The following is a 25,993-nucleotide window of genomic DNA, read 5'->3' as shown; positions in this document are numbered from 1 at the left end:
GCCAGAAAATTAACACAAATAAATGAGTGGGCCAGTAGAAACTGGGGTTTACTTTGAATTTTTACCACTCAGAATTATAGGCTCAATTGTTGCCCATTCTTTCAGTTTTTCTAAGAGAAATTAGGAAATGTTAAGAAATGTTGACGACTAATTTAAAAGATAATTTTTCCACACCCATGTACATAGAAAATTCACCCAGAGATTTCCAGTTGGGACCTCCAACCTAATCTGGTGAGTTTCAGCCCTGGCTTTAGAAACACAGTATCACCTGGGAGCTTTAAAATATACAGGCCTGCCTCTTCCTCCAATAGCAATTCTGATTCCACTGGGCAAGGGTAAGCTTTACAGGTGATTCTAACAGGCAGCCAAAGTTGAAAAACACCAATCTGGTCTAACCTATTAATTCTACAGATGAGGAAATAGGGGCCCAAAGATTAAAGCAACCTGCAGCTCCAGAAGAGAAAGAACACAGGTTCTTATCCAACATGCTCTTAGCAAACCTCTAATATAAGTACTACTTTTTTTTTTTTTTTTTTTTTTTGCCAATGAACTGGAGTTTGGGCTCCAACATATATCATCTGTAAAGTGTTTCACATGCTTCCCTGGCAGAAGTGTTAGTTTTTTATGCTAGTCCTTTTTTTTTTTTCCCCTCCTAAAAGTCTGGTGACTATCATGCAATGTTTACGCTGAACTATAAACTCCATGAAGGCAAAGGATTGGCCCGTCCCTCCTTCACCAGTGAGGTCAGAGCCTCAATAAACACTTGCTCAACAAATTTTCAAAATTTCATTCCTACATAAATTGGGAATAATGCTTGAAATACATCAATTTTCTATAGAGAACTGTCAGTAACTAGAAACATGTCATGAAACAAATGATGAGGTCTCAGTTATCTAAAGGGAAGACAGTAACTGAAGAAATAAGCTGTTTACAAGATCCCATCTCATTAGGTTTAAAGCTTCCTTTCCCTGCAACAGCACAAAAAGGAACAGGCCACTCTATTTATGTCACTTTCATCACCACCACTAACTCAGTGTATTTATTTTCCTGGGAGCTGAACTCTTGCCAATACCAATAGCCATAGCTTAAATATCCTGTCTGGTTTCCTGACTGCTTGTGACAGAACTGCTGTGATCACTGGTCTGTTTGCAACTCTAGTCCTCTTCACACACTACCGGGGAAGACTAGCCTCAAGACATGAACTATAGAGTTTTGTTATATTTACATCTCAAAAGATTTGGGGATGAATGCCAGGCTTCCTTTCATTCTATGAAGATGCTGGCAAAATCCTACTCATTGTGCAAGAGTAAGACAAGTTATTGCTCATTTTGTTGATTATTAAAAAACTACACCTCCACCCTACCTGTCAATGCAATCCAAGCATTTCTCTTCTTCGTAGTGAGCCAAGTTTGTCTTGTCCCAATGCAAAGCAAACCAAACACTGAGACACTAAGATTTGCTGCAAAGGGTTGACGAGCAAAGCAGCCAAGCAAGGAGATGGGAGAACAAACCTCAAATCTGACCCCCAGCAGGCAAGGCGCTTGGGTATTTATGGGATACGGATAAAGACGCCGGCGTGAGAGGCGTGAGGAACGTGGGGAAAAGTGATGGGAAAAAGGTGTGGGAATCACCCTTCTGGATGGGTGTAAATAAGCTACAGGCCTCTGCCCCTTCTGCGGGTGGAGTTTGGGGCCCTCCAATGGCAAAAGGTCACCGAGCGGACACTCGCGCATGCCCAGCGGGAGGGTCGGTTTTCCCATCCAGTCTTAACCAGCTCAGCTCAAACTAGACCCAGCTGACTCCCGGCTCTTGGAAATTAACTCTGGCAAACAACTTAATGCTGAGGCTAAGTGCTGCTTGGAGAATAGGCAAGTTTTAAAACAACCCTGATTAGTGAAGGCAGGAGGAATGGATCTGAAAGATTACCCATGGGTTTATTTCTAAAATTACAAATCTGATTTTGTCACTTACCTACATAAGAAACTCTGGTGCACTACCACTGGGCCTCCCAAAAGTCGAAGATCCCTGACGCAGTGTATGAATCCGACTGCCTTTTCCAGCCTCCTTCCCTTTCCCCTCCTCTCAAATATCCTCAGGGCTGGTCAGCTTAGACCACTTACCATTTCCCTAACACACCATATTTTTTTTAATAGTTCCACGAGTATGAACTGTCCCTTTAAGATGCCCCCTTCCTTTTTCTCTACCCAGTGGGCTTTTTAAGAATCAGCTCAAAAGGCTTATCTTCTGAGAAGCCTTCTGGGACTTTCCAGGATAGTGAGTCTCAGCTGTCCCCATCTCTCCCACTGGGTGAGTGGTGAATGCAATTAAATGCCTCTTGGCAGTGTGCTCCATAGCCCCTATCTGCTCTTCATCCCATCCCTGGGGCCTGGCTCATGCAGGTGCTCAGTATGGAACACAGATTTGCAGAGTTCAACTAACTTCTGCTGCCCCACCTGTGTGTGAAGCTGACAAAGGTGGGTGTGGTGTCCTGGGCAGTTCTGCCTCCTGTGGCCACTATGGCTTCCATCCAAGGTGAGCTTGTTGGTATTTGTGGCTGTTTTGCTTATCAGTGCTCTGGCTTCAATTGCTCTGTTATGAGTCTCTCTTGTAAATGAAAAATACTGGAAAATCTCACTTACAAAAGTGAAAAAGGTGAACTCACAGAAACAAAGAATGTGGCTAACAAGGGTTGGGAGTTGGGTGAAATGGGGATATATTTATCAAAGGGTATAAACTTTCTCTTATTAAGATGAATAAGTCCTAGAGACCTATATACAGCATGGTGACTATGGTTAACCGTATTCTACTGCTAAGAACAGATCTTAAATGTTCTCACCACACATAAAGAAAAGGAACTCTGTGAGGAGATGGACCTGTTAACTAACATTTGTATGGTAATCATTTTGCAATGTGTATATATGTATCAGATCATCGCAATGTATACCTTAGACTTACACAATGTTATTTGTCAATTATATCTCAATAAGGACCTTAAAATACATGAAAACAAACTAACAAAAATGTGCTCCCTTATCTAAAGCACACTGAGCTTAACCTGTAGGCTTAATTCAATACTTATTCAACATAATGTGTGACATAAAAGTCAATGTTGATTGAACTGATATCATAGGTAATCAAATCAGATATCATAGGTAATCTCTCTTGATATTTACCTGATTCTCTTTTGCTGTGATTTAAGTCAGGAGAAATTAAGAATATCTTCAGATACCAGATTTTGGAGGAAACAGAAATTCACAGTCATGTCAAGTTTATAAATGAATTTTAAAAACCACTAGGATTACTAGACCACCAGGTTTTTTTCACCAGCAGCATAACACACACTGTTGGTTCAGTACAGAAAGCTGGCTATGGGTGCTCTCAGGACAGAGAATATTTTATTGACGTCAGCACCAATACTTTAAAGCTTGATGGTGGCATAAATCCATCAATGATTCTGACTCATGACTGATTCATTTTTCTAGTTGCTTGACTTTAAAAGATGCCATAGTGCCCTCAGAAAGTGCATCAACAATAATGGTACCTTTTGAAACTTGTGTCATCATTTCTTCTTTGGTCTGAATGCATCCAAAAAACTTTATAAAATTCATAATGAATCCATCAATTACTAATTACTTAATGCCAACTATGGCACAGCACATTGCTAGGTACTGTAAAGGATATGCATGTACAAAAAAAATTCAGGAAGAATTCTTTCCTTGACGAAACTGATAAATCAGAATGAGGTTTCACCTTAGGTCCCTTATTTTGATTTTTCTTGAGTACTCACAGAGCAGAGTGTTCACTGTCTGCAAGGCACTGCAGTGGGGCTGCTGGGGATGCTACAGACTTTGGTCCTGAATGCAGACCTGTTGCAGTAAGACAATGCCCAGGAGAAGCTCAGGTGACACAAAGTGTGACAGTCTGAGTATACATGTCAATGGAGTGCTAGGGGAAGGGAGACAGGAGCTTGTGGCTGGACAAGCAACAGATGCAGAGGAAAGATCAGAACAGACACTGCAGAATTGGACATTGTGGCATCTGAGTTCAGCCTCAAAGGATGCAGAAAGAAAAGAGGAAGGTCACTGGGGAGAGAAAATGACCAAGAGTTGTTATGCAGAAACAAGTGAGATTATTTTGAGGGCAAAGGAGTAGTTCAGCTTGAAACTTGGCAGAAAACACAGATGGAGAAGGAGGTGGGGGTAATATCCCAGGGCTACGAATAATAGAGGCTAAGGAATTTGAAAATCAACCCTTAAGCTAATAAAATGATTTTGGAAAAAGTGAGAGGTCAGAAGGACAATTATTTAAGATGATTTGGCATTGGTGAGATGGAGCTAAAGGAGGACAAATAAGAGCTTCTATGGCTGATGCTTCTGCCCCAACGCAGGTGTATGAGCTGAACACAACAGTGAATCTTCTGATTCATGTTTAGAGCTTCTGTCAAATAGAAATCTATTAGCTGCTTGTGGAATTTGCCTCACAAAGCTTTGGCCTCAAACACATTCTTACAAAGTCTCTCTTGTCACTGGCACTGAGTAGTCTGTGTGCTTTCTATGTGCCTAGAACTATTCTAAGCGTTGTAAGACCAAAGTGCCAAAAAACATATACAGAAAAAAATGCTCACCATTTCTAGCAAAGACCAAACCAAACTTGTAGTATAATGTGTATATTTTACACAGCACCTGATATTTACAAAGCACTGGACAAGTGACTGGTTCAATTTTTTTGAGTATTTTCAATATTGTTGAATCCAAAAAAGCACTATAACCTCCCTTGGCATTGGGTTAATTTCATGTCCACTTGATTGGGCCACAATGCCCAGATAATGTGGTTAAGCATTATTCTGAGGGTGTTTTGAATAAGATTGACACTTAAATCAGTAGACTTTAAGCAGACTGCCTTCCAGAATGGGGGAGGGACCTACCCAACCAGGTGATGGCCTGAATGAAACAAAAGACTGAGCTTCCAGAGTAAGAGGGAATTCTGCAAACAGACAACCTTTAAGTTTGAAGTGCAATGTCAGCTCTGTTCTGGGGCTTCAGCTTGCCCTACACAGTTTGGACTCAGTAGTTTCCATAATTGTGTGAGTTAATTCCTTAACATATATCTCTTTCTCTGTATTTGCACATCCTATTGGTTCTGTTCCTCTGGAGAACCCTGATCAATACACTGATAAAACATGCCAGAGTTTTCACAACCTGCTTCATGTCTGCCTGAATCTTCTTATGATCATCTTCTCTAAAAATGCCCTTGACATGAAATTTATGGGATAACAGATAAGGGCTATGGGCTGGGGGTAGGAGTATCTAGTTAGATTTGCTAGGTTTTCTTTAGCAACAATTATGCCTGTGAGACCTGTGCATTTCATAAGCACTCCACTTAGCCAGAAGTTAACTGTACAGTGAGAGCCTTCTATTTAACAGGTAGAGCAGAAGTGAGTTGTCTGAACTGAAAAAAAAAATATGTCAGTGATCATCCTCATTATTGAATTCCAGGTAAAACATTAATGTACCTTCATATGCGATTTCACTGAATAAAATTTCAATATCACTCCAAAATGAGTGGCCCACGATAGTCACCAAGTCTAAGGATATAGCCATCCAGGCCAATATAGGAATCCAAGCCCACACTCGGACCTCCGTAGCTAGACTAACACCATCGCATGCCAAGTGAGCCAAAGTGCTGGCCCTCCAAAGACACTGAGGTGAACAGTTACCGTGTTTCTACTTCCTGTTTTCATCAGTCCAATCCCAAAGCATCTGATACTTTGTCTTGAATTATACTGTATTCCCTATAATAATCTTTCCTTCTTTGCAATGAACATCTAATATCAAAGAGAATGAGCAAGAGGGCAAGGCCAAGACTTCAACTTGTGAAGAAGGAAAGGTATGGTTTCAGAGGTTTTAATTTTTTTTTTTTCTTTTTACAGCTGCACTTGTGACATATGGAAGTTCCTGGGCTAGGGGTCAAATTGGAGCTGCAGCTGCTGGCCTACACCACAGCTACAACACCAGACCTGAGGTGCATTGGTGACCTCGCTGCAGCTTGTGGCAATACCAGATCCTTAACCCACTGAGCAAGGCAAGGGATCAAACCCGAATCCTCATGGACACTATGTCGGGTTCTTAACCTGCTGAATTACAATGGGCACTCCTGTTTTGTTTTATATTAAAGGCACAATTTTTTGACTGCTTTCTCTAATTATGTCTTCATCTTGATTTCACACCGCTGGTGTCTTTCATCATCATGAATTTAGTAATAATCACTGCAACATATTCCTGTTTTTTTCCCCCACTACATAGTTATATTCCTTTTTTAAAAAAAACACTGGAATCACCAGTGAGCCTTAAATCATCTATGGGCCCCACACTTTGAGATTCAAGTCATTTTTCCAGGGTACAGCATCCTGTTCTGACCCCTGACTTCTATTCTTCCATCACATTTAATCAGCCACTCTGACTACACTCTTCACACAGATCTCCACTCTCTCCCTCTCTTAACTTTTTTTTTTTTTCTTAACCAGCTTATATTCCTGGTTTATCATTTCAATGGCTCCCTTGCTGTTGCTGTCTTTTTGTTATTTCTCTCTGACAAAATCATAGGCCTAGATGACCCCACTTTCTCTGTGCTCAGTAAAGAGCTGAACACCTCCAGAAAGGACCAAATACTTTATAATCCTTTTAACAGTGGATCACATGAATTTGTGATCATCAACCTCAACTGGGCCCTCCAGTAATGACTAGCAATCCAATGGAGTCTTATAATTTACTCCCTTTCATATTCACACCTCTCTGTCCTCCTAAAAAATCTGAAATGACCTCCTTTCTTTGCCAGGACGCCATCCCTTTCTCCCTCCCATTTGGCTATTTTCCAAAGCAGATGAAAACCATGAAATAGAAACTTTGTTAACTTGAGGCTACCGCACCTTGGCATCTGTAGGCATTCCTTCTTCTTTCTTCCTAGCACTGAAGGGCAGGAACTCCCCTCCTCTCCAGTTCCTCCAGCTCTTCTCTGAACGCACCACTTCTACCTTCTTGGGAATCCTACACAATTAATCACCCATCCTCTCTCTAGCTTCAAGCTATCCCCTTATTCTCCCCATTGCTCTTTCCTTAAACGAGTTCAGGTTTCCCCTCTTTAGAAACCTCTCCCTTAATTCTATTTTCTCTTATAGGTAAAATTCTAGCCTTCTGTTTCCCTTGACTGTCTCCCTTTCTTCACTTCTCAGCCACTCCTCATGATACTTCATTCTGGCCTCTGCCTCCATCACTACACCATCTTGGCTCTCTTTCAAGCCCTTCAAGAAATCCATACTAACCCAAAGGACATTTACAGGACCTTTTTTACTTTACCCCTCATGGGCATCTTAAGTGATTCTCTTTCTCTGATCTCTTAGATGATACCCTTGCATCTTCCCTGTCACATTTTCCACTCTTTGTCAACTTCTGCTCCACTGAGGTTTCAAATGCTGGAATTCCTCATAGCTCAGACCTATGCTTTCTTCTCTCTCTCACTCCATCTTCACTCTGTAATCTCAGAGGGATAACTTTGTGCCTTCAGCCCTGTAACACTGACTTCCAAATTTATGTCTCCAGATACCTCCAATCCAGGACCAAAATGGCACTGAGTTTCCTTATGGATGTCTTAAAAAGGCCTCCAATTGAAAATATCCCCAAACTAAACGACCTCCTCCTAACCTCTAACTGGTCTCCCTCCAGCGTTCCCCATTCACCTGAAGAAGCCAAAGCCCTGGAGGTTTTCCATGGTGCTCCTCCTCCAGCCATAGCCAAGGCAGCACGAAGTCTAGTCTACTTTTCCTTCATAAGTAAGTGGTAAATCTATTAACCATAAATATTGAGAACTCTCTCCACTCCCCTCCACCTTTACCACCACTACTCTGGTCCACGCTACCAACATTTCTGGCCTCCAACAGCTTGATACACCATCTCCCCAAACACCTCTTTTCACTCCCTCTCCACCCATTCTTCATCACAGAGCCATGCGACCTCCTTAAAATGCAAACCTGATTATGTCACCCCCTTTGCTTCCAAACCTTTAATGATTTTCTATTGTTCTTTCTATTAATAAAGCCTACACTGAGCTTGCAAGACCATGTCAGATACAGCCCCTGCTTACTTCTCTGGCCTCTTCATAGGCCTTGCTCCTCACTCTGAGCTCTGGCTACACTGATTATTTTCAGGTCTGAACAGTACTGGATACCTTCCTGGCTCCTGTTACCTCTGCCTAGATTGCTCTTTCTTCCTGTCACTTCTACTCCTTTAACTTTCAAACGTCTTCTTTGGAAAGATTTCCCTAACCACCAAGCCCCAGCATGGGTCAGATTCCCTTATACATTTATTCTGTGGTACTTCAAACTGTTTTTAATTTTACTTGGTTGATGCCCTTCTCCACTCTAGTCCATGAACTCCTATGAGACAGAGGCTATTTCTGAGTTGCTTATCATAGCTTTCCAGCACCTAGCCCCCTGCTCTGCTGGGCAAAGCATAGACTGAATTAATGAGTGACTCTGTGAGTGAGTGAATGAATAATTATGGTAATGGTGGATCTTTATACTCAGGCTATCAATATTCATCTTTATCCTCCCTTGCAACACAAACCCATGAATCAAGGTCAAGCATATATTACCAAGTCCAGGTCAATATAAAAAGTGTATTTTTACAATTTTTCAGGGTGCAAACTGCATGGAGGAAAAAACTTTGAAAAGGAAGAACCAGCAGGGTCTGACCTGTGTTCTCTAGCTTAGAGAAGGAAAACCAGCATCTCTACCTTATATTCACTCTGAATATGAAAAAAGAACTAACCATGTCCACTTCATGAATGAGTTCCTTAATTTACTTAAATCATTTTATAAATATATGATTTAAAAGGCAAATCATTTGAGATCTTCTGTAAGAACTTAAAAAGCTCCAAGTTCAATATCTATACATGTACTAAACCTCCAGCTCTCAGAGTGCATCTCTAAATAAGTACTGTATCCCAAAGCCTTATACAAATTCTTGGGCTTAAGCTCAAAAGATAGTAATCAAAGTCCAAGTAATTTATTAAACTGCAAGTGGCCATAAAGCAGAGTTAATGCAAATTGTCAGGCAGAGCAAACCAAGACATGGCTTGACCTGTGAGCTTTTAGGACCCCCTTTGAAAAGCTGAATGAAATCACCAGGGAAGAGGTTAAAATTCAACTTTGTTTTATATTCCTCTTTAAATAATGTAAAGTGCAAGCATGCTCTGACAACTTAAGATTATGAGTGATAACTTACTAAACAAAATATTTCCTGAGTTTTCCCATGAGGATTTTTTTAAAAGTTCAAAATGCTATCTTTAACAATGTGGTTATTATAATATCTTTCCTTTTTAAATCATTTAAATCATGGATTTTTAAAGCAGTTGTCCTGTAAATTACAAAATCCCAAATCCCAGGAAAGTCATTACAACTATTACATGACCTGGGCATTAGAATTTTACTCAAGGAGTTCCCATTGTGGCGCAATGGAACACATACATTTTACTAACATTTGGCAGCATTTTTTTTTTCCTGGAAAATTTCTCCTAGCTGTATCAATATTTCAAAATTTAAGGTTGAATGAAATTAAGACAATTTTTTTAAATGAGCAACGCAGTGTTTGGCTGTCTCAGTTATCTATTACCGCATAACCAGTTAACTCAAAAATTAGCAGTTTAAAACAATGAACATACATTATCTTATAGTCTGGGGGAGGGACTCAGAAGAGGCTTAGCTGGGTGATTCTGGCTCAGGGTCTGCATGAGGTTGTAGTCAAGTTGTTAGCGGGGATGGGACTGCAGTCATTCTGAGGGTGGACTGGCACTAAAGGCTATGGTGGTTGTCAAGAGACTTCAGTTTCACACTGGCTACTGGATTAGAGGGCCTGAGTTCTTCAGTCCACACTGGCCATGGGACTTCCTCACTTTTTTCCCACACAGGCCTCTCCACAGGGCAGCTCAAAACACAGCTGTTGGTTTCCCCTAGAGTGAATGATCCAAAAGACAGCAACCATAACAGAAGCCACAGTGCCTTTGAATGTTGTGGTCTCCAAAGTTGCACATCTTCACTTCCACTTTATTCTGTTCATTAGAAATGAGTCACTAAGTCCATCCCAGACTCAAGGGGAGGGAAACCTGGACTCCACTTCTTGATGGGAAGAGTAGCAAAGAATGTGTGGATATATTTTTATTTGGATATATTCTTAAAACCACCACATAGGCAGTGGCTACAGCATGTGAGTTAGCCATATTTGGAAATAGGAAGATCTGTGTTTGAATCTTGACCTTGCTACGTACCAGCTGTGGCTCCTTGCATAAATCATTAACTTCCCTATGCCATAGTTTCACCAAATGTAGAATCAGGTGGCTCATAGGCATTTTGTATGGGGTTAAATGGATTAAATAACAGAACATTAAAAAGGACTTGAAATAGCCCCTGGTCATAGTAAGCAGTTTCTTAATATTGCTCATACAACAGTAATTGTGAGGAGAACGTCTGAGTGCCTACCAGGTAGCGAATCCCCAGTCCTTTGCCCTGTAGGAGCTTACAAGCTTGCCCCTATGAAAGGAAATCTGAATTTAGAGAAAAGCTAATGTGACACAGAAAAGCTAATTTTTCCTCTAGAAATCTGAGGGCTTCCTAAAGAGAAGAAGGTCAGAAAAGCAGTCTATAGAAATAAATAAACATTCTTGTTTTTGCGTGCCAATTTTAAGAAGAGAGGCTGTTCCTTCAGCTAAAAATTTCTCAGGGGTGCTGTGTCTGATGAAGGCACAGCACTTTGCAGGGGAGAAGCATGCACTGTAGCCAGCTTGGCCCTCTCCTCCAGAGACCCCAGGGCCCTGAGGGGGCTTGCTGGAGCGCAGTTTGCAAATCTCTCTGAACAATTGTGCTCTAGCACCAAAAAAGGTCAAAGGTCAGATGTTCCTTTGACTAATCAAAGGTCAAGGTTTAAAACCATGCAACCTAATGTAGCCATTTACATAAAGAAAACAGTTTCATATGTATGCTTGGAAAGGTAATGCTTTTTCTCCCTTAAAAATGTGCAATGCTTTAAACGTTAGAATCTGGAAGGATTACCTTTTAGTCAATCCCTGCTTATTCCTTCTAAGAAAAAAAAAGCTCATTTTTACATGATTGTCCCTTTATATCTTCATAGAAGTTAGATCTCATTCTGAGCCAATAATTTGTGTTTTACATGGATTGTGTTATTAGATACTAACTCTAAGCTTCCAACAACTTGTAATCAAAGCAAAAATAAACAAAAAACCTCAAAGCCTATTCTTTTCTGAATTTAGAATTAGAGGTTAGAGAAATTTCAGCACTGGTTAGCCTAGATATCCATGTAGTTTATCTTCCCAGAGTCAAATCTTGAACAATTTATAAGAATTTCTTCTTCTGAATTTCATGCCCTGAGTTTCAAGGCAACCAACAGTAATTTTCAGTTGAGCCACTGCAAGTATTGAGATCAAAGATTTCACTGAATATTTCATTTCCCTCATGTTAATGTATTTTTAAAAAGACAGTAACTATGGAAAGACTGAGAAATGGAGGTTAACTATCCAAACTCAAACACATAAAATAATGAAATATTTGAATTATTAACAACATCAATGCTTGCTCTTTAGACCTGCATGCTTCCAAGCCTATTACTAGCCCTGGATCAAATCTTTAGTACTAGAGTATGGAGTGACTTTCTGATGCATTTTATGGTCAATGTATGTGGATATCAAGATAACAGGTTTTACAAATAAAAGGTAGGCTCTGAAAATAATCCACAGATCCAAGGCTGATGATTAAACCAGCCTACGAAGACAAAAGCATGCCTGCTTCACAACACAGATTTGTCAAAGATGGCATGCCAAAAGGCACCAAAGATAAGAGTTGGGCTAATGGAGAGGTGTGGGAGGAAGGTGTTTAATATTTAAAGTGGAGGCTCCGAAGCCAGAAAACATGTGTCTTGATTTTAGTTGTGTCATGTACCACCTGTAAATTCTTGGGCAAGTAACTTCTCCAAATTTTGTTCCCTCATGCATCTCAGGTGCTTAAGGCCATGTGATTCACAGTTAGAAGGATTAAATGTGACATGTCCAGACAAAGCTAAGCACACTGAAAGGACTGGGTTGTGTCTGATTTAGGGGGTCCTGCTTCATATTTGATGTTCAAGACACATGTTCAAAGTTAAATTTCTTCCAAGGTGTCACACTGGTATGAGTACTTCTTTGCTAACTGATGGAGGCTCAGCTATACATATATACGCCTATTGAATAAAATTGTGTTCTTATTGTTGTTTTGATATATTTGTTTTAAGACCATACCCTGTGTCCAATCTGTTACGGGACATGAATATCATTGTATTTTCACTCACAGAGCTTATAGTTCATTATAAAGATTAGTTGGTTGAACATATAAGAGGACCCAAATAAAAGAGTGTATGCAGAGTATTTATGTTTTAAATAAATCCAAGGTGATATTCTGGACTGAATTCTGGAATAGGAAAAGGACATTAGTGGAAACACCAAGAAAATCTGAATAAACTCTGGAGGTTTAGTTAATAGCGTTAAACTAATTGGGTTTTTTTTTTTTTTTTTTTTTTTTTTTTTTTTTAGTTTTGACGAATATACCATGATTGTGGATGTTAATATTGGGGGAAACTGGACAAGGGCTATACAGGAACTCTACAGGGCTTTACAGTCTTTGCAACTTTTCTGTAAACCTGAAATTAATACCAAATAAAATATTTATTTAAAAAATCATATTGTTATCCCATGCAAGTCACCTGTCCCTTCCCCAGCCAAACTCCCTCACCCCTACTACCACACAGGGCCCCATTTCTAACCACCAGCACCTGTATTTCTTTGCCTAGAGGTTTTCTTCTGCATCTGGAGACCACTTTGCCCCCCAACCCTATTGTGTTAGTGACCAGGAATAATGACAGATGGAAGTTGGTGGGTAAATATTCAAATTCTTTCAACCATGGGTGAGAGGTCTCTGAGACGTGTGTTTTGCCCAAGGTCCCAAAATCTCTCGGGAAGATAATCAACTCCAGCTGACAATGGTGGTAACTTTCTTGGCAATGCACCCTTTACTGGCTCCTTTCCTTCCCTTTATCACTTTCCCACATAAGATTTTACCTGAATCCTTATGTTATGGCCTCCTTCTGGGAGAAATACAAATTCTTAACTATATTTGCTGATCAGATGAAGTGGCTACTGAATATATCAGTTTCAGGCCATTTTTGGAGAGGTGTCCTGGGTTATCTTTGATTCCCCAGAATGAGCTCCTTGATCCATAGCATGAGGAAATCTCACATAATTGTAAATACACTAGGAATTGGCACATGAAAGTCATGTGTTTTTGGGTGTGTAGAATGAAAATAAAATTTTTGGAAGAATGCCAATATAACTTCTATTAATACTTAATACTAAGATGTATTTATTCAATCAAAACTTACTAAGGATTTTCTATGGGATATAACGTGACCAAGACAGAAAAGGTCTGTCCTGTTAGGGAGTTTACATCTTTGTTGGTGGTGATGGACAAAAAAAATAGAAAAACAAATTAATAAACAAGATAATATTAGATAGTGATAAGTGCTGTGAAGAAAATAAAGCAGGGTTATATGACAGCATGACCTAGCTGGGGGTCAGAAGATTCCTTTGGAGAAAGTGACATTTGAGCTGGACCCTGAATGACAAAAGGGAACCAGTCCTACATGGATGTATATGTGTGTGTATGTGTCTGTGTGTGTATATGAACACACACAGACACACACACACGCCTCCTTCATATCACAAAGTCAAGTCTAAAGAGTATAATGTCCTTTCATAAAGTATTATCTCTCTATTCTCCATAAAATACAGGTCATATTGCTATTCAGAAAATAGGAGGATTACTTGTTAAACACATATATTAAAAAGACAAGATGTCTGAGATTGCTTTAAAATACTCAGGGAGAGGCAGGGCGGAAAGATGAAATAAGGATAGCAAAATATTGGAGTTCCTGCTGTGGTGCAGTGGTTAAGAATCTGACTGCAGTGGCTCTGGTCTTGAGGAGTCTCGGATTGATTCCCTGCCCACTGCAGTGGGTCAAAAGATCTGGCATTGCCGAAGCCGCTGTGTAAGTCTCAGCTGTGGCTAGGATTCAGTCCCTGGCCCAGGAACTTCCATGCATGTCAGGGGTGGCCACCAAAGAAAAAAAATAGCAAAATATTGATGACTCTGAAAACTGAGTAATGGGTACCTGGGGTTCAAAATGCTATTCTCTTTACTTTTTACATGCTTAAAATTTCCCATAATTAAGTTTTTTTGAATAAGTATATATCTAGGAAAGACAGAAAATTCCCGAAGTTACAAGAATCCTGTGTCACCAAATATTCGTTATGAATTAGGAGGTCAAGAAGGAACAATGGCCAATGGAAGCATGAAGGTATAAGGAAAAACTCTGGACTGTGAAATGAGCAAGGAGATTACTGAATATCTTCTCAATGGAATGTTGTGCCTCCAGGAATTAACTGATCCCATAGAGGTCTGGGCCTTTGTCTTTGACGATGCTATTTTACTGTTACAAGGCATCAGAAGTTGTAAAAATGAGCTGTAGAATTGATTTTTGTCCATATGAATGCAAATCAGTTGTATCCAGTGGAATGTAACTGATTACTGCTCTACAGATGGATCAGAGTTTGCAGATTCATTTCAACGTTCTGCTACTGTATATACACTCATACTTCTTTTTAAAAATAGCTATAACATCTCTTCAAGTTCCTTCATTAATTAATATCTGTATTATTTTACGTCTGTTCGTTTTCTATCTGTAGAAGACTCATGATTTTGCCTTTAAGAGAATTAACTTGTAACAAACAGAAGCAACTTTAAAGCATTTCAATAATGGGCAAATGTGCCCTTGGGGGTCAGAGTCTGCAAATGTTTTCAAAGTCAAGGCCTGAAACACTCTTTGGCTTTTGTGTGCACCCTTCTGGGTTCTCCTGCATTACGATGTATCCTCATAAGCTATTTTTTACCCAGAAAGGCCTTTTACCATAATCCCCACCACCCCAACTGGCCAACTTTCAACTGTCCCTTAACTCAGAAGAAGTATCACTTTGCCTATGAAGGGTCTCTCATCATCGACAGAGAGAAATCTCTCTGACAAACATATACATCCAGGAATGGCTTTTATTACTGATCTGGGAGTTCCCATTGTGGCTCAGTGGTTAATGAATCCGACTAGGAACCATGAGGTTGCAGGTTTGATCTCTGGCCTTGCTCAGTGGGTTAAGGGTCCGGCGTTGCCGTGAGCTGTGGTGTAGGTTGCAGACATGGCTCGGATCCTGAGTTGCTGTGGCTGTGGCGTAAGCCGGCAGCTACAGCTCCAATTAGACCCCTAGCCTGGGAACCTCCATATGCTGCCGGAGCAGACCTAGAAAAGGCAAAAAAAAAAAAAAAAGAAAGAAAAGTGAAATTTCATAAGCCACCAGTAAACATCTGGTAGACTTTTCATTTCTGTGGTGTGGTAACAGTCTGGGCACATTAACAGAGAAGTCACAAGAAACTAAGCTCTGGCCAGCAGTCCTCTTCCAAAGGAGGGAAATTTCAATATTTCAAACAAAAGAGATACTTCAAGGACTCATTCAAGCCCTAACTTTGGTGGATCAGAGAAAGGAGGAGGGGGCAAAAAGCAGCAATTAGCTTCAAGTGATCTTTCATGAGTGAAGGTTTTAAGTCTCTTCTCTTAGAACAGTCTCTTCTCTTGGGCCAGCCGTTGTTTAAATAAATTGAAACTACAACAGCTTTTCGAAGTAAGAATCACCATCCCCATTTTTCAGATAAAGTTCAGAGTGTTTAATTAACTTGCTGAGAGTCATAAAGGTAGTAAAGGGCTGAGCTGGATTCAAGTGCCTCCAACAAGCCAGATTTGTGTGATTCCAAAGCCTCCTCCAGGCCCTTCCAGAATGCCAACCTACCGTTAGGCTTCTGCAGTGGTTGCCACCTCAGAGGGCATCTGCCAACCCTCACTCACGGGCAAATCTCTGTGTCCCCAGAGAAAAAAAACCACTGTTCAAGTGTCACTTGTCTCAATTCATAACCCCCAACTCAGGTAGTTAACATGGCTGATTGTCACCCGCACATGGGAATGACAAAGCTCAACAGCACGCTATTCCATGGTGAAAATCAATGTTTATGAGTGGGACTGTGGTGTAGCAGAAGGAGCCCTTGAAAAGAGCCTAGAACAACTGGGTTATAAATCTGTCATGGCCGCATTGGAGTTTAATCCTAGGGAAGTCTTGTCACTCTCATTTCCTCACCTCTAAATAAAGTAAGGATGTTGCACTCAGCTTTCAACAGGGGTCTACTGGCATTCTTCCTGGGCAGGCTGCCCCTGGCATGAAAGAGACTTAGCATCCCTGACTCTGGGCACTAAAAGCTTCTAACTCTTTGTAGTCAACCCTATTTCCAAATGCCACTAGGCCCTGCTTAGCGGAATAGCAGAGAATCACTGGTGGATAATCTCAAATTTTATGAGGCCCTATGGCTCTATCGGGCCAAGACTGTCAGCATAAGCAGGTGGCAAGGAATTGGGGATGAAGGAGGAAATCCCAGGCCAACTCTACCATTGTAGGGTCCATTTCAGATCCATTCTTGAGAGGAAGCCATGCTATTGCTATCTTTAATAGGTCTCTTGGGGTACTGTTAAAGAAGTTTTAAAATAGAATTTATACAACGTTCATACAAAAGAAGTTTGCAGAGACACTTGCAACAGTGGCCATCCCCAGCAAAGACCTGTATGCAGCATCTGTAATAAGCCAAGAGAAGGGTTCCAGTGGAAAACAAATCCACAGCCTAGCACACCCTGCCCATTCCCTGTTACAAGTAACCCAGAGAGCCCCAGATATACCTCCTGGTGCTCAGTCCCTGAACTCCTCACATAAAACACCAAACTATCAAAAAAATTTACCAGATTTTATGTCCTGGCTCTGGAGTCACTTTGCTCATAAGTTCTCTCCTCAAACACTTTAGCCCAAATGATCTCCCTTCTCTCTAAATAAATGTAGCATTTACATTCTGTAATTTTTCATTAAATTGTATGATTGTCAGCTATTCCATAGTCACATCGTGTCCATCATTAGTGTTGCCTTCCTAGCTTGAATGCTAGGTCCCCAAATCAAGGGGCATGTCTTATACTACTTTTATATTCCCCAATGTCCTGCAGTAATGACTCAATAAATATGTGTTCTTCAATGGAATACTACTCAGCCATAAAAAAGAATGACATAATGCCATTTGCAGCAACATGGATGGAACTAGAGAATCTCATACTGAGTGAAATGAGTCAGAAAGACAAAGACAAATACCATATGATATCACTTATAACTGGAATCTAATATCCAGCACAAATGAACATCTCCACAGAAAAGAAAATCATGGACTTGGAAAACAGACGTGTGGCTGCCCAATGGGAGAGGGAGGAGTGGGAGGGATCAGGAGCTTGGGGTTATCAGATACAACTTAGAATAGATTTACAAGGAGATCCTGGTGAGTAGCATTGAGAACTATGTCTAGATACTCATATTGCAACAGAACAAAGGATGGGGAAAAAAAATGTATACATGTAAGGATAACTTGATCCCCTTGCTGTACAGTGGGAAAAAAACAAGTAAAAAAAAGACAAAAAAAAAAGAAAAAGAAAAAAAGAAAAAAGAAAAAATAAATATGTGTTCTGTCTTTGATTTTTTAAAAAAGTGATCCCCAAAATACCACTAGCTTGGCCAAACTTGCATCCTGTAAGCTAATAAAATGTCTTATTTATCCAGCATCTTTTCCTAAGTAGTTTTCAAAGTACTTTTCAGATGACATAATTAACTCTCACATGCCTTATATGTACTGAAAGATTAAATAAAAACACTCAAGTGTACAGGACAAAGGTAAAGAGAATTATAATCTTATGCTCTGTGATGACAATATACTAAGAGCTGGCAAACTGGATGTGTCTCCCCAGTCCTACCAAGCCCCACGAAAAAAATTCAAAACATGTCTCCATGACTTCAAAACATGTCTTGTTTCAAATGTTAGAAATTTCTGGAAGTTTCCAGGGTCATGAACAAGATCCACTTGGGAAAGCCGGACGTCAAGTGTGGGTACCATCCTTAATCTAAGGAGAATGATATCAAATTTGCATTATGAGCTTAGATCCTAGTTATCACCCAATCCTTCCACATCCCTTTGCCCCCAATTCTCCACATACATCTTGTCAACACTTCCATTTCTCTATTTTACTACATATTAAGGTCATTAACAAAATATTTACTGAATGTCCATTCTATGACAAGCAAAGTATTGTTTTGCCAATGTCTCTAAGGGAACTAAGATTCTACATTGATTTTCATATGAAAGAAATCCTTCCTCTTCATCTCGCTGCTCTTACATTCATCTTTCTGACTTGCTAGTATAAAAATCATGTCTTTTCTTTATTATCATCATCTCGCCCAGGGATTCTGGCATCTTCTACCTCTGTGGGAAGAAGCCATGGAGAGATTCTGTCTTCAGGAAGCTTTCCATAACTTCTCATTCACAGATACTTTTCCAGGTGTTTCTTCACTTCCCTTTGCCACACTGAGGCTTGGGGGATAACAATAATGGAGCTTGAATGATAGGGTGAAGGAGGATCAGATGCCATCCTCCTGAGCAGGGACAAAGGCTGATTTCCCGGCCAATAGCAATCAGAATGGGAAGTGTGACTGAGGATTCTCATCAGGCATCATCGAATTTGAGATGAGCTATTTATTGCAACATGGTAGCACCTTCTATTTCAATGAGCACAGGGAGAGAACCATGTAAGACTGTTTTGTACTGGTCACACTCCACTGTTTTGGATGTGGCCACTCAAAGAAAAAAAAAAGATGGATGAAATGCTTTTTAACATATTTTTAAGCAAGAAAAAATGATTTTCCTTTGCACCAATGGATTTATCATATTCTAATATACTACATGATGGAGGATAATTATACATATATGTGTGTGTGTGCATATATATATATATATATATATATATGAATGACTGGGTCACTTTGCTGTACAGCAGAAACTGACAGAACATTGTAAATCAACTATAACAGAAAAAGTAAAAATATTAAAAAATATTCTAATATAATAAAGGAACAGAGAGGGGTGCCTTATTGAAGGTTTTGAATAATATACTACTTTAAATGTTTCATTTTATAAAGAACTGAGGATACAATCAAGGAGTCACCACAGCAAATGTCTAGTATAGCAGCCTGTCCACCACTTGTAAACACATAAAAGCACCTGTTCAGTTTGCAAGACCTTCTGGTTATAATGCTGACTGAGGGCTTTGTCAAGGTGCTCTCCCCCACCTGTGCCAGGTCTCCACGAAGCGAGCTTTTTTCCGAGGATACACTTTTCCACTTAGAAGCCCAGCCAGCTGGAGATAGACTTGTTTATGTTGAAACAAATTTACAATCTAAGAAGTACAACTCATTTTGGATTATAATGATATTCTTCTAAAGAAAACTGAAATCTAGTCAATAGCAAAAGAAGCAAGCTCTAATCAGGGCAGTAAACACATCTGGAAGTTTTAAGGCCTCTGTAGGAGAAATAATCTACTGATTTTGGAACGGAGTATTTGAAGGTAAATTGAAATGCTAATTAAAAACACACAGCCCAACAATTTCTGACAAAATCACTACCTTCCCATGAATCACTAGTAGGTGAAATTGGTACCTGACCTAAGGCTTCATTAGCCTATATTAAAAGGTAGTGAGAAATATCCAACAAAGAAGCTGAGACTAAACAATGACCCTCTCTGTCTTCCTTCTTTTAAGAGTCTGGTACTCATCATGGAATTTTCTTTAGCTCAAAGCAAATACAACAAAAGAAAACTACTTCAGAAAGTCTTCCTGTGTCGGACCATTAGAATGGGAGCTGGAAGCACAGCCGTAAGTATATTTTTTAATCTATTTTATTTAATTGATTTTTAAAAAATTAATGGTAAGGGAACAGAATCAGCAAACATTATTTCTTGATGCTTACATTCAATATTGCTGCATATTGTTGGATAAGTGATATAAATTATAGCTTGATTGTCCAAAGCTGTCCACATTCATTCAACTAACACTCTTTCCACAACTGCTATGTTTACTGCATTCAACTAGGTTTATGTAAAACTGAATAAAAATTATTTTTGTTTTTGAGAAACCCACTGCCCAGCAAGGAAGACAGATATGTAAAAAGTAGACCATGAAACTGAAAATGAATGAAATAGGTTTTCCCAGAGACGTTTGAGCAAAGCCCCAAAGGAGCTGAGAGAAGAGAGAAATTGGGTAATTTAATGGATTCAAACATAGCCCTGAAAAGAATCCTAAGAAGTCATCTTGTTTACTCCTCTTTTTTTGTTGTTGTTTTTTGTTACTAATGTGTAAGAAACATGAAGCCCAAGAAAGTTATATAGTTTTCGAAAATTACAGAGCTTAGAGGAGACCCAGGTTTCTCGACACCTAGTTTACTATTACTTCATATTATGCCATCCCAACTTGAGGGGTTCTTATATCACACTACAACTTTGGTTTAGCAATTACATGTCCGAAGACTTATCAGTGGGTCTGCTGTAATTCTGGGCAGGGGAGGGTGGATAGGCGATAGCGAGCAGTGAAACAGATTTTTGAACTTTAAAAAAGGCACCTTATCACTGCTTATTTTCTCCCTCTATATGAGAACAGAATAAAGCACAGGAGCTAATGTGATATGGATGGAGACCTTAATGCAAAGGTGATGAGAGAGGACCCTTCTATACACACACCACACACACACACACACACACACACACACAAGGTAAAAGCAGGGACTATTTCATTTAAGAGCACAAGAGTCTCACTGGCCCCTCGTGCACACAGTGGGGCCTTCTGATGGGCCCCGGATGGCAGACTGTATCACAGGTTGGTTTTCTCTCTTTGCCCAAAAAAGAAACAGTCATTTCTTTCACACCCAGACTTGCTGAAGTAAACAACACTGCCATCATCATCAACCATAAACATTTCCTGCAGGAAGACAGAAGATTCTCAGCTGTAGAGGATTCTCAGCTGATGGCAGGGAAACTCATAATTTTAGTCAGGAAGCCTCAGACTGATACAAGAAGCGAACTCAATCATAACAGGTAGGTGTCAAATGCAAAGTACAGGCCGGACATGCTACAGCCCCTGGGGCAGCAGGCACTGGAATTTTCATAGAGGAGAAAAGTGAGTCTCAGAGGAGGAGTTAATTTCCATGCTGGTGGTAAAGCTCAGACTCAAACCAGCTCCGGGATGGGTCCCAAAGCGGTTGCTTTTGAACCATACCTTCTCCCCTGTTTTGCTTCCTTCCTCCAAGGAGGCAAGGGCTTGGTAAAGGAAGAGCTTGAGGGAACTCCCTTAGTGCTAATGGTGAGATACACCTGCTCTAGGCTTCCCTGCAGCATCAGCAAGCTGTCACCTCCAGAGGGAGATGAGTTGTTGAGTCAGTTCACATCCTGTATGTACATCTTAAATCCCAGTTGCCCGAGGAAGCATTTCTGTCTGGTATACTTTCACCTCATTTAGGGCCAGATGGCATACTCTCTAGGGCTTGGACAGAGCAAGCCTTCAATAAATGCTGACTGCCGAGCACTGACTCATGCTCAGGGAAGCAGACACAATGAGGTCTGTGAAAAGAGTACCTTGCAACTTAAGTCTCCACCTGTCTGTAGTATGCGGCTTCAATTAGAACATTCCACATCTGCTACTTTGGGGGTTAGTATCCCTTGATAGTAAGAAATTAGGTAGCTACCTTCACTGCACATAGAAGTCTATTTACCTGCACAGTGTTACACTTTCCATCAATTGATAGGAAGTTCAGGATGAAAAAATGTTTTGAAACTATTATCACAATGTTTTGACTGTTAGTCATCTAAAAAGAAGGAGTTTTTTGACAGATTCAAAACTAGTGAACAGTGTAGTGAGATGGCTAAAATAGAGCATGAATATTAAGCTGACTTAATAGGTGCAGAAAGTCCAGAACTAAGGATTTCATATCTGTGTTTTTTTCAAAGGCATACATTAGGAGGGATGGTGGGAATCAGGAACATTTCATACAGGTCAGGACAAATAAGGGTGGAACTCCACAGTGGGTGAGGAACAGGTCCAAGAAGAGACCAAAAAAAAAAAAAAAAAGAATTCAGGAAGGAGTAAAAGGTTTGTTTTCTAATATTTTTAATATAGCACTTAAAGGGAAGAGGGATTAGTTTCCTAATGTGTGAGTGACTTCAGCAACTTAAGATGGAAATCTTGCTTCCTCATTGGCCAGTCCATTCCAGAGAGATTCATTTTTAGAAAGTTCTGCCTTATACTGAATCAATATTTTCTTCTACCCAGTAGCCCAATGGGTAGTTTACCCAAATAGCAGACATCTGACGCCAGTCTTACCAAACTTCAATTCTCATCAATTTAAGATTCAGAAAATGATTAGGTGACTTGAATGTTCATCTGATTTAAATCCTTACCATGGGGATGATAGGGTTTTCTTTTTTAAGAAGAAAAAAGTTATGGTTTGTGTGAACACACCAAGAAGTAGAAAATTATTTTCACTACTGACATACTTTTAAAAAAACGTGTTCTCTGAAAGCAAACTAAGTCTTCATAACTGTGCGATGTACCGTAGAATGACCAGAGAAGCTTAAGGTGAGCAGGTTTAAAAAATATAACCCATGCCTTTCTTTCTAAGCTGAACAATTTGTTGTGCCACATTCTCACTGTATCACTCATTTATCTTTACATTAACAGTCCTTACCAGCAGATAGCCAAAAAGGCTCGCCAAGTTGGACCAACTTCAAGATTTGTTTCCATGCTGGGATGCTTCATGCACTTGGCAGAAGTAGGCTTCAACTGGGGCTCATTTATTACGTTATGCTATAAACATTATGTCTTGAGCTAACTAGATACTCAAAATGACAATCCCATAGGTTACTAAGCTCTGTAAATATCTGTTAACACAGGCACCAGAGATGGCACAGAGAAGGCACAAAGTAACCATTTTTAAGAGGTTTATGATGTGGAATCTGTTGTTTAAAAATTAATAATCAAAAACACAGCCCCAAACTATGCCTAGAACAAATATTTGCAAGGCAAAGTTATGCTCAGTTTGAAAAAAAAATGCTCTCGTGTTGTCACTTTGTCAATACATTTATAGACTTTCATTTCACATCTCTGCCCATTAAGTGCTGGCTCGCCATGCAATTCAGGAGACCAAAATGATAATTTCCCTGTGATATTTTACTCCAAAAGAAAGGCTGAATGTTGACTCACCAACTTTCCTTAGACTCATATGAAGCAAAAAGTTTACAAGGGTGGAAGAAGATGAGAGATGGGACATACTTAAGCTACAGATGATGTTTTCCAATTGTCTCTGGGCTTAAAACACATCCTTCCAGCTCCATCTAAAATCCATCGGAAGGGGAATCACAAATGACCCAGGACCCCTTGAAATCGAATCTGGGAGCACTGAGCTTTGCTTTTCTTGAAAGGACACAGACTCCTCAATCACAGAAAAGTGGAACCAACAACCCTGCCTACTAAATCGTTTTATTTTCTTTCTATCCAGCATCTTAATTTCCGGAAATGTTTCAATACTAGTTACCTCCAAGGTCTGTACCTTGGCACCCCAGAGAAAAGGACTTCCGGGGTGACCCAAGAAGAAACTAGCCTAGAACAGCAGTTGCTCAGTGAACGGGGCGGCCTCAACATCTCTGAGGAAAGGTGAATGCCTCCCCAGGCACACACACCAGGGTGTCCAAAGCTAAACACTCCAGAGACTGGACAGCAGCACCTGGCAATCTCAGACCCACGGATCCAACTTGCCTCTGAGGTTCTGTACCCACATCTACATCTCCTAGCAACCCCTTCCTCCTAAACAGCTCTCTGGAGAGCTCCAGAGACCTCCACCTCCAGACCTCAGCCCTTCTAAGGTGGGTTTTTTCAAGTCTATGGTACTTAAATCCTACGTAGAAACTCCTATGACTTTCCAACCCTCTGGCCTCCCATTACCTTTCCCTGTCCCTTCCAAGGTCTCCTGGCAGCACAAACAGGCGGGCGGCACCTCTCTGGCCTCTTCCCCACCCACCCTACTGGCTCAAGCTCCGACACGCCTCCCTAGGCGCACACACGCTCGCGCACACACACAGAGTGCACGTACACCCATTCAGCACATATATTCCCCGCACCAGGCCACCAACTCCCGCAGCCCGGCCCCAGCAGGCGTCCCCCACCCCTGGTTATGTATAAAGCGCTCACCCCAAAATAGACTTCCCCACGCACCTGAAAGTGGGTGACCCTGCCTGGAACCTTCTGTGCGCCGCACAGTCTTCTCCCTAAGCCAGCCGCTACCTCACTCACTCGCGGCTCTCACGCCTTGGGCAGCTCTCTGTCAAAAACTTTGTGCCTGGTTGATTTCATAACCACGAGTGTGTCCAAGCCTGGGGGAGCTCGGTTCGCCACGATCTCCACCCACCCCAGCTCTTGGGGATTGGTAGCCGTGACTCTACTGATCCCAGCTCCGCGGGCGCCAATGCGGCCCGCACAAACGCGCAAAGGGCGGTGCGCTTTGGGGAGGAGCGCGCGGTGTAGACGCGCACAGCCTCACAACCTCCCCACTCCTCTGGCCGCGCAGCCAGGGACCTCTCCCCGCTCAGCAGTTCCTGCCCCAGGCAGGCTTATGATGTCAAAGAGAAACATTCGCAAAACTTCCAAGATTTTAGCAAAATTGGTTTAAGAGGAAGCCCCTCCGGGCACCACAAACACAGGTGGGAGCAGGCGCCAGCGTGGGATGGTTCGCCTGTCGACCCCAATCTCTGACCCCCCCCAACAATACACACACGCGCGCGCGCACGCACACGCACACACACACACACACACACACAAAGTCCAGAGCGTGGATCGGGTTACAGCTACCCACCAGCTGAAAACAACTTCTTGGCGAGGAGGAGGGGAACACTGCCAACCCTCAAGTCACCAGGAAAAATATTATCTGTGTAAATGCATACGACTGATCCCCACTTTCATAAACAACTGGCGTCCCAGGCTCCACTCCCAGGCCCCCCTGGCACAACAGGGGGAAAATAACAGCCCGATCCCGGAGCCCCGTTCCAGTACCTCTGAACCGAGCCTCCGGAGAGAGAGCGCGGGTTCGCGTCCGCGCTGGGGCCGAGGGCACGGGGCCCTCCGGCCTGCGTGGCCCCAGCCCGGGGTCCCCGCCGCCGCCTCGGCTCAGCAGCAGTCGTCGCCGCCGCCGCTGCAGCAGCCGCCGCCGCCGCCGCCGCCGCTCCCTAGACCGCCTCCTCTTCCCATGGCTGCGCCCAGCTTGGCAGCTCGCGGGCTGTCAGGCTTGGGGAGGGGGAGGGGGCGGGGTGAAACGGGAAGGGAAGACGGGAGGGGAGGGGTGGGAAACGGCAGCAGCCGATCACCAGGGGTCACGCCGGGCCTGGCCCGCCGCCTCCGGGACCCGGGCTGCGGCAGCAAGGGGAAGCGGGAGTTCGGGGAGGCCGGTTCGAGACCCGCTGCAGAGGCGCCGAGCGCCGTCCGGGCCGAGCATTCCGCGGAGCTGGGATGAAGCGTTCCCCGGCGAGGAGTTGGACTTGGTGCGTGTCACTCTCAGCTGGGTTGCGCGGCTCCACCTAGAGGAAAATATTGGTACTTGCAGGACACTTCCTTCCTCCCCGCCCACCCCCGCTCCCCAAAAGAAGGCAGGACTAACAGAGCATAAGTGTCTTTACCAAATTCAAAGGAATGCTTACAGAAAAGTTAGTTATCTGCTGGAATTGGGGGGTGGGAACTAGGGGCGGGGAACGGAAAGCGTAATTAACAAGCCAAACATTGCCTCTTTCCACCTGCAACCAACTTCCAAACTCCTGTTCCCTGGATCCTGAAAGGATAGTTAAAAGTCAGAAGGACTTTATTG

At 41.8% G+C, this 25,993-nt stretch overlaps 1 protein-coding gene across 7 annotated transcripts in view; it reads right to left on the bottom strand.

Annotated features, from left to right (window-relative positions):
* The window catches only part of GHR (growth hormone receptor), a 296,319-nt gene extending 270,624 nt beyond the window's left edge, over positions 1–25,695 (bottom strand). For 2 of the 7 annotated variants that reach the window (XM_021076571.1, XM_013990637.2), the window contains exon 1: positions 25,189–25,694. Coding sequence is in view for 1 of the 7 variants with exons in the window: in XM_021076567.1 (XP_020932226.1) it covers positions 1,364–1,760 (397 nt within the window). In the remaining 6 variants the exon portion in view is untranslated. Of the gene's footprint in view, positions 1–1,363; positions 18,978–24,084; positions 24,104–24,354; positions 24,868–25,188 lie in introns of those variants that run through there. The other 5 variants (XM_013990636.2, XM_021076569.1, XM_021076572.1 and 2 more) reach the window with 5 other exon arrangements.

The sequence above is a fragment of the Sus scrofa genome, chromosome 16 (genome assembly GCF_000003025.6).
Source record: "Sus scrofa isolate TJ Tabasco breed Duroc chromosome 16, Sscrofa11.1, whole genome shotgun sequence".
Taxonomy (NCBI): Eukaryota; Metazoa; Chordata; class Mammalia; order Artiodactyla; family Suidae; genus Sus; species Sus scrofa.
The sequence above is the reverse complement of the archived record's forward strand: the minus strand, read 5'-3'. Positions and strand labels throughout refer to the sequence as shown.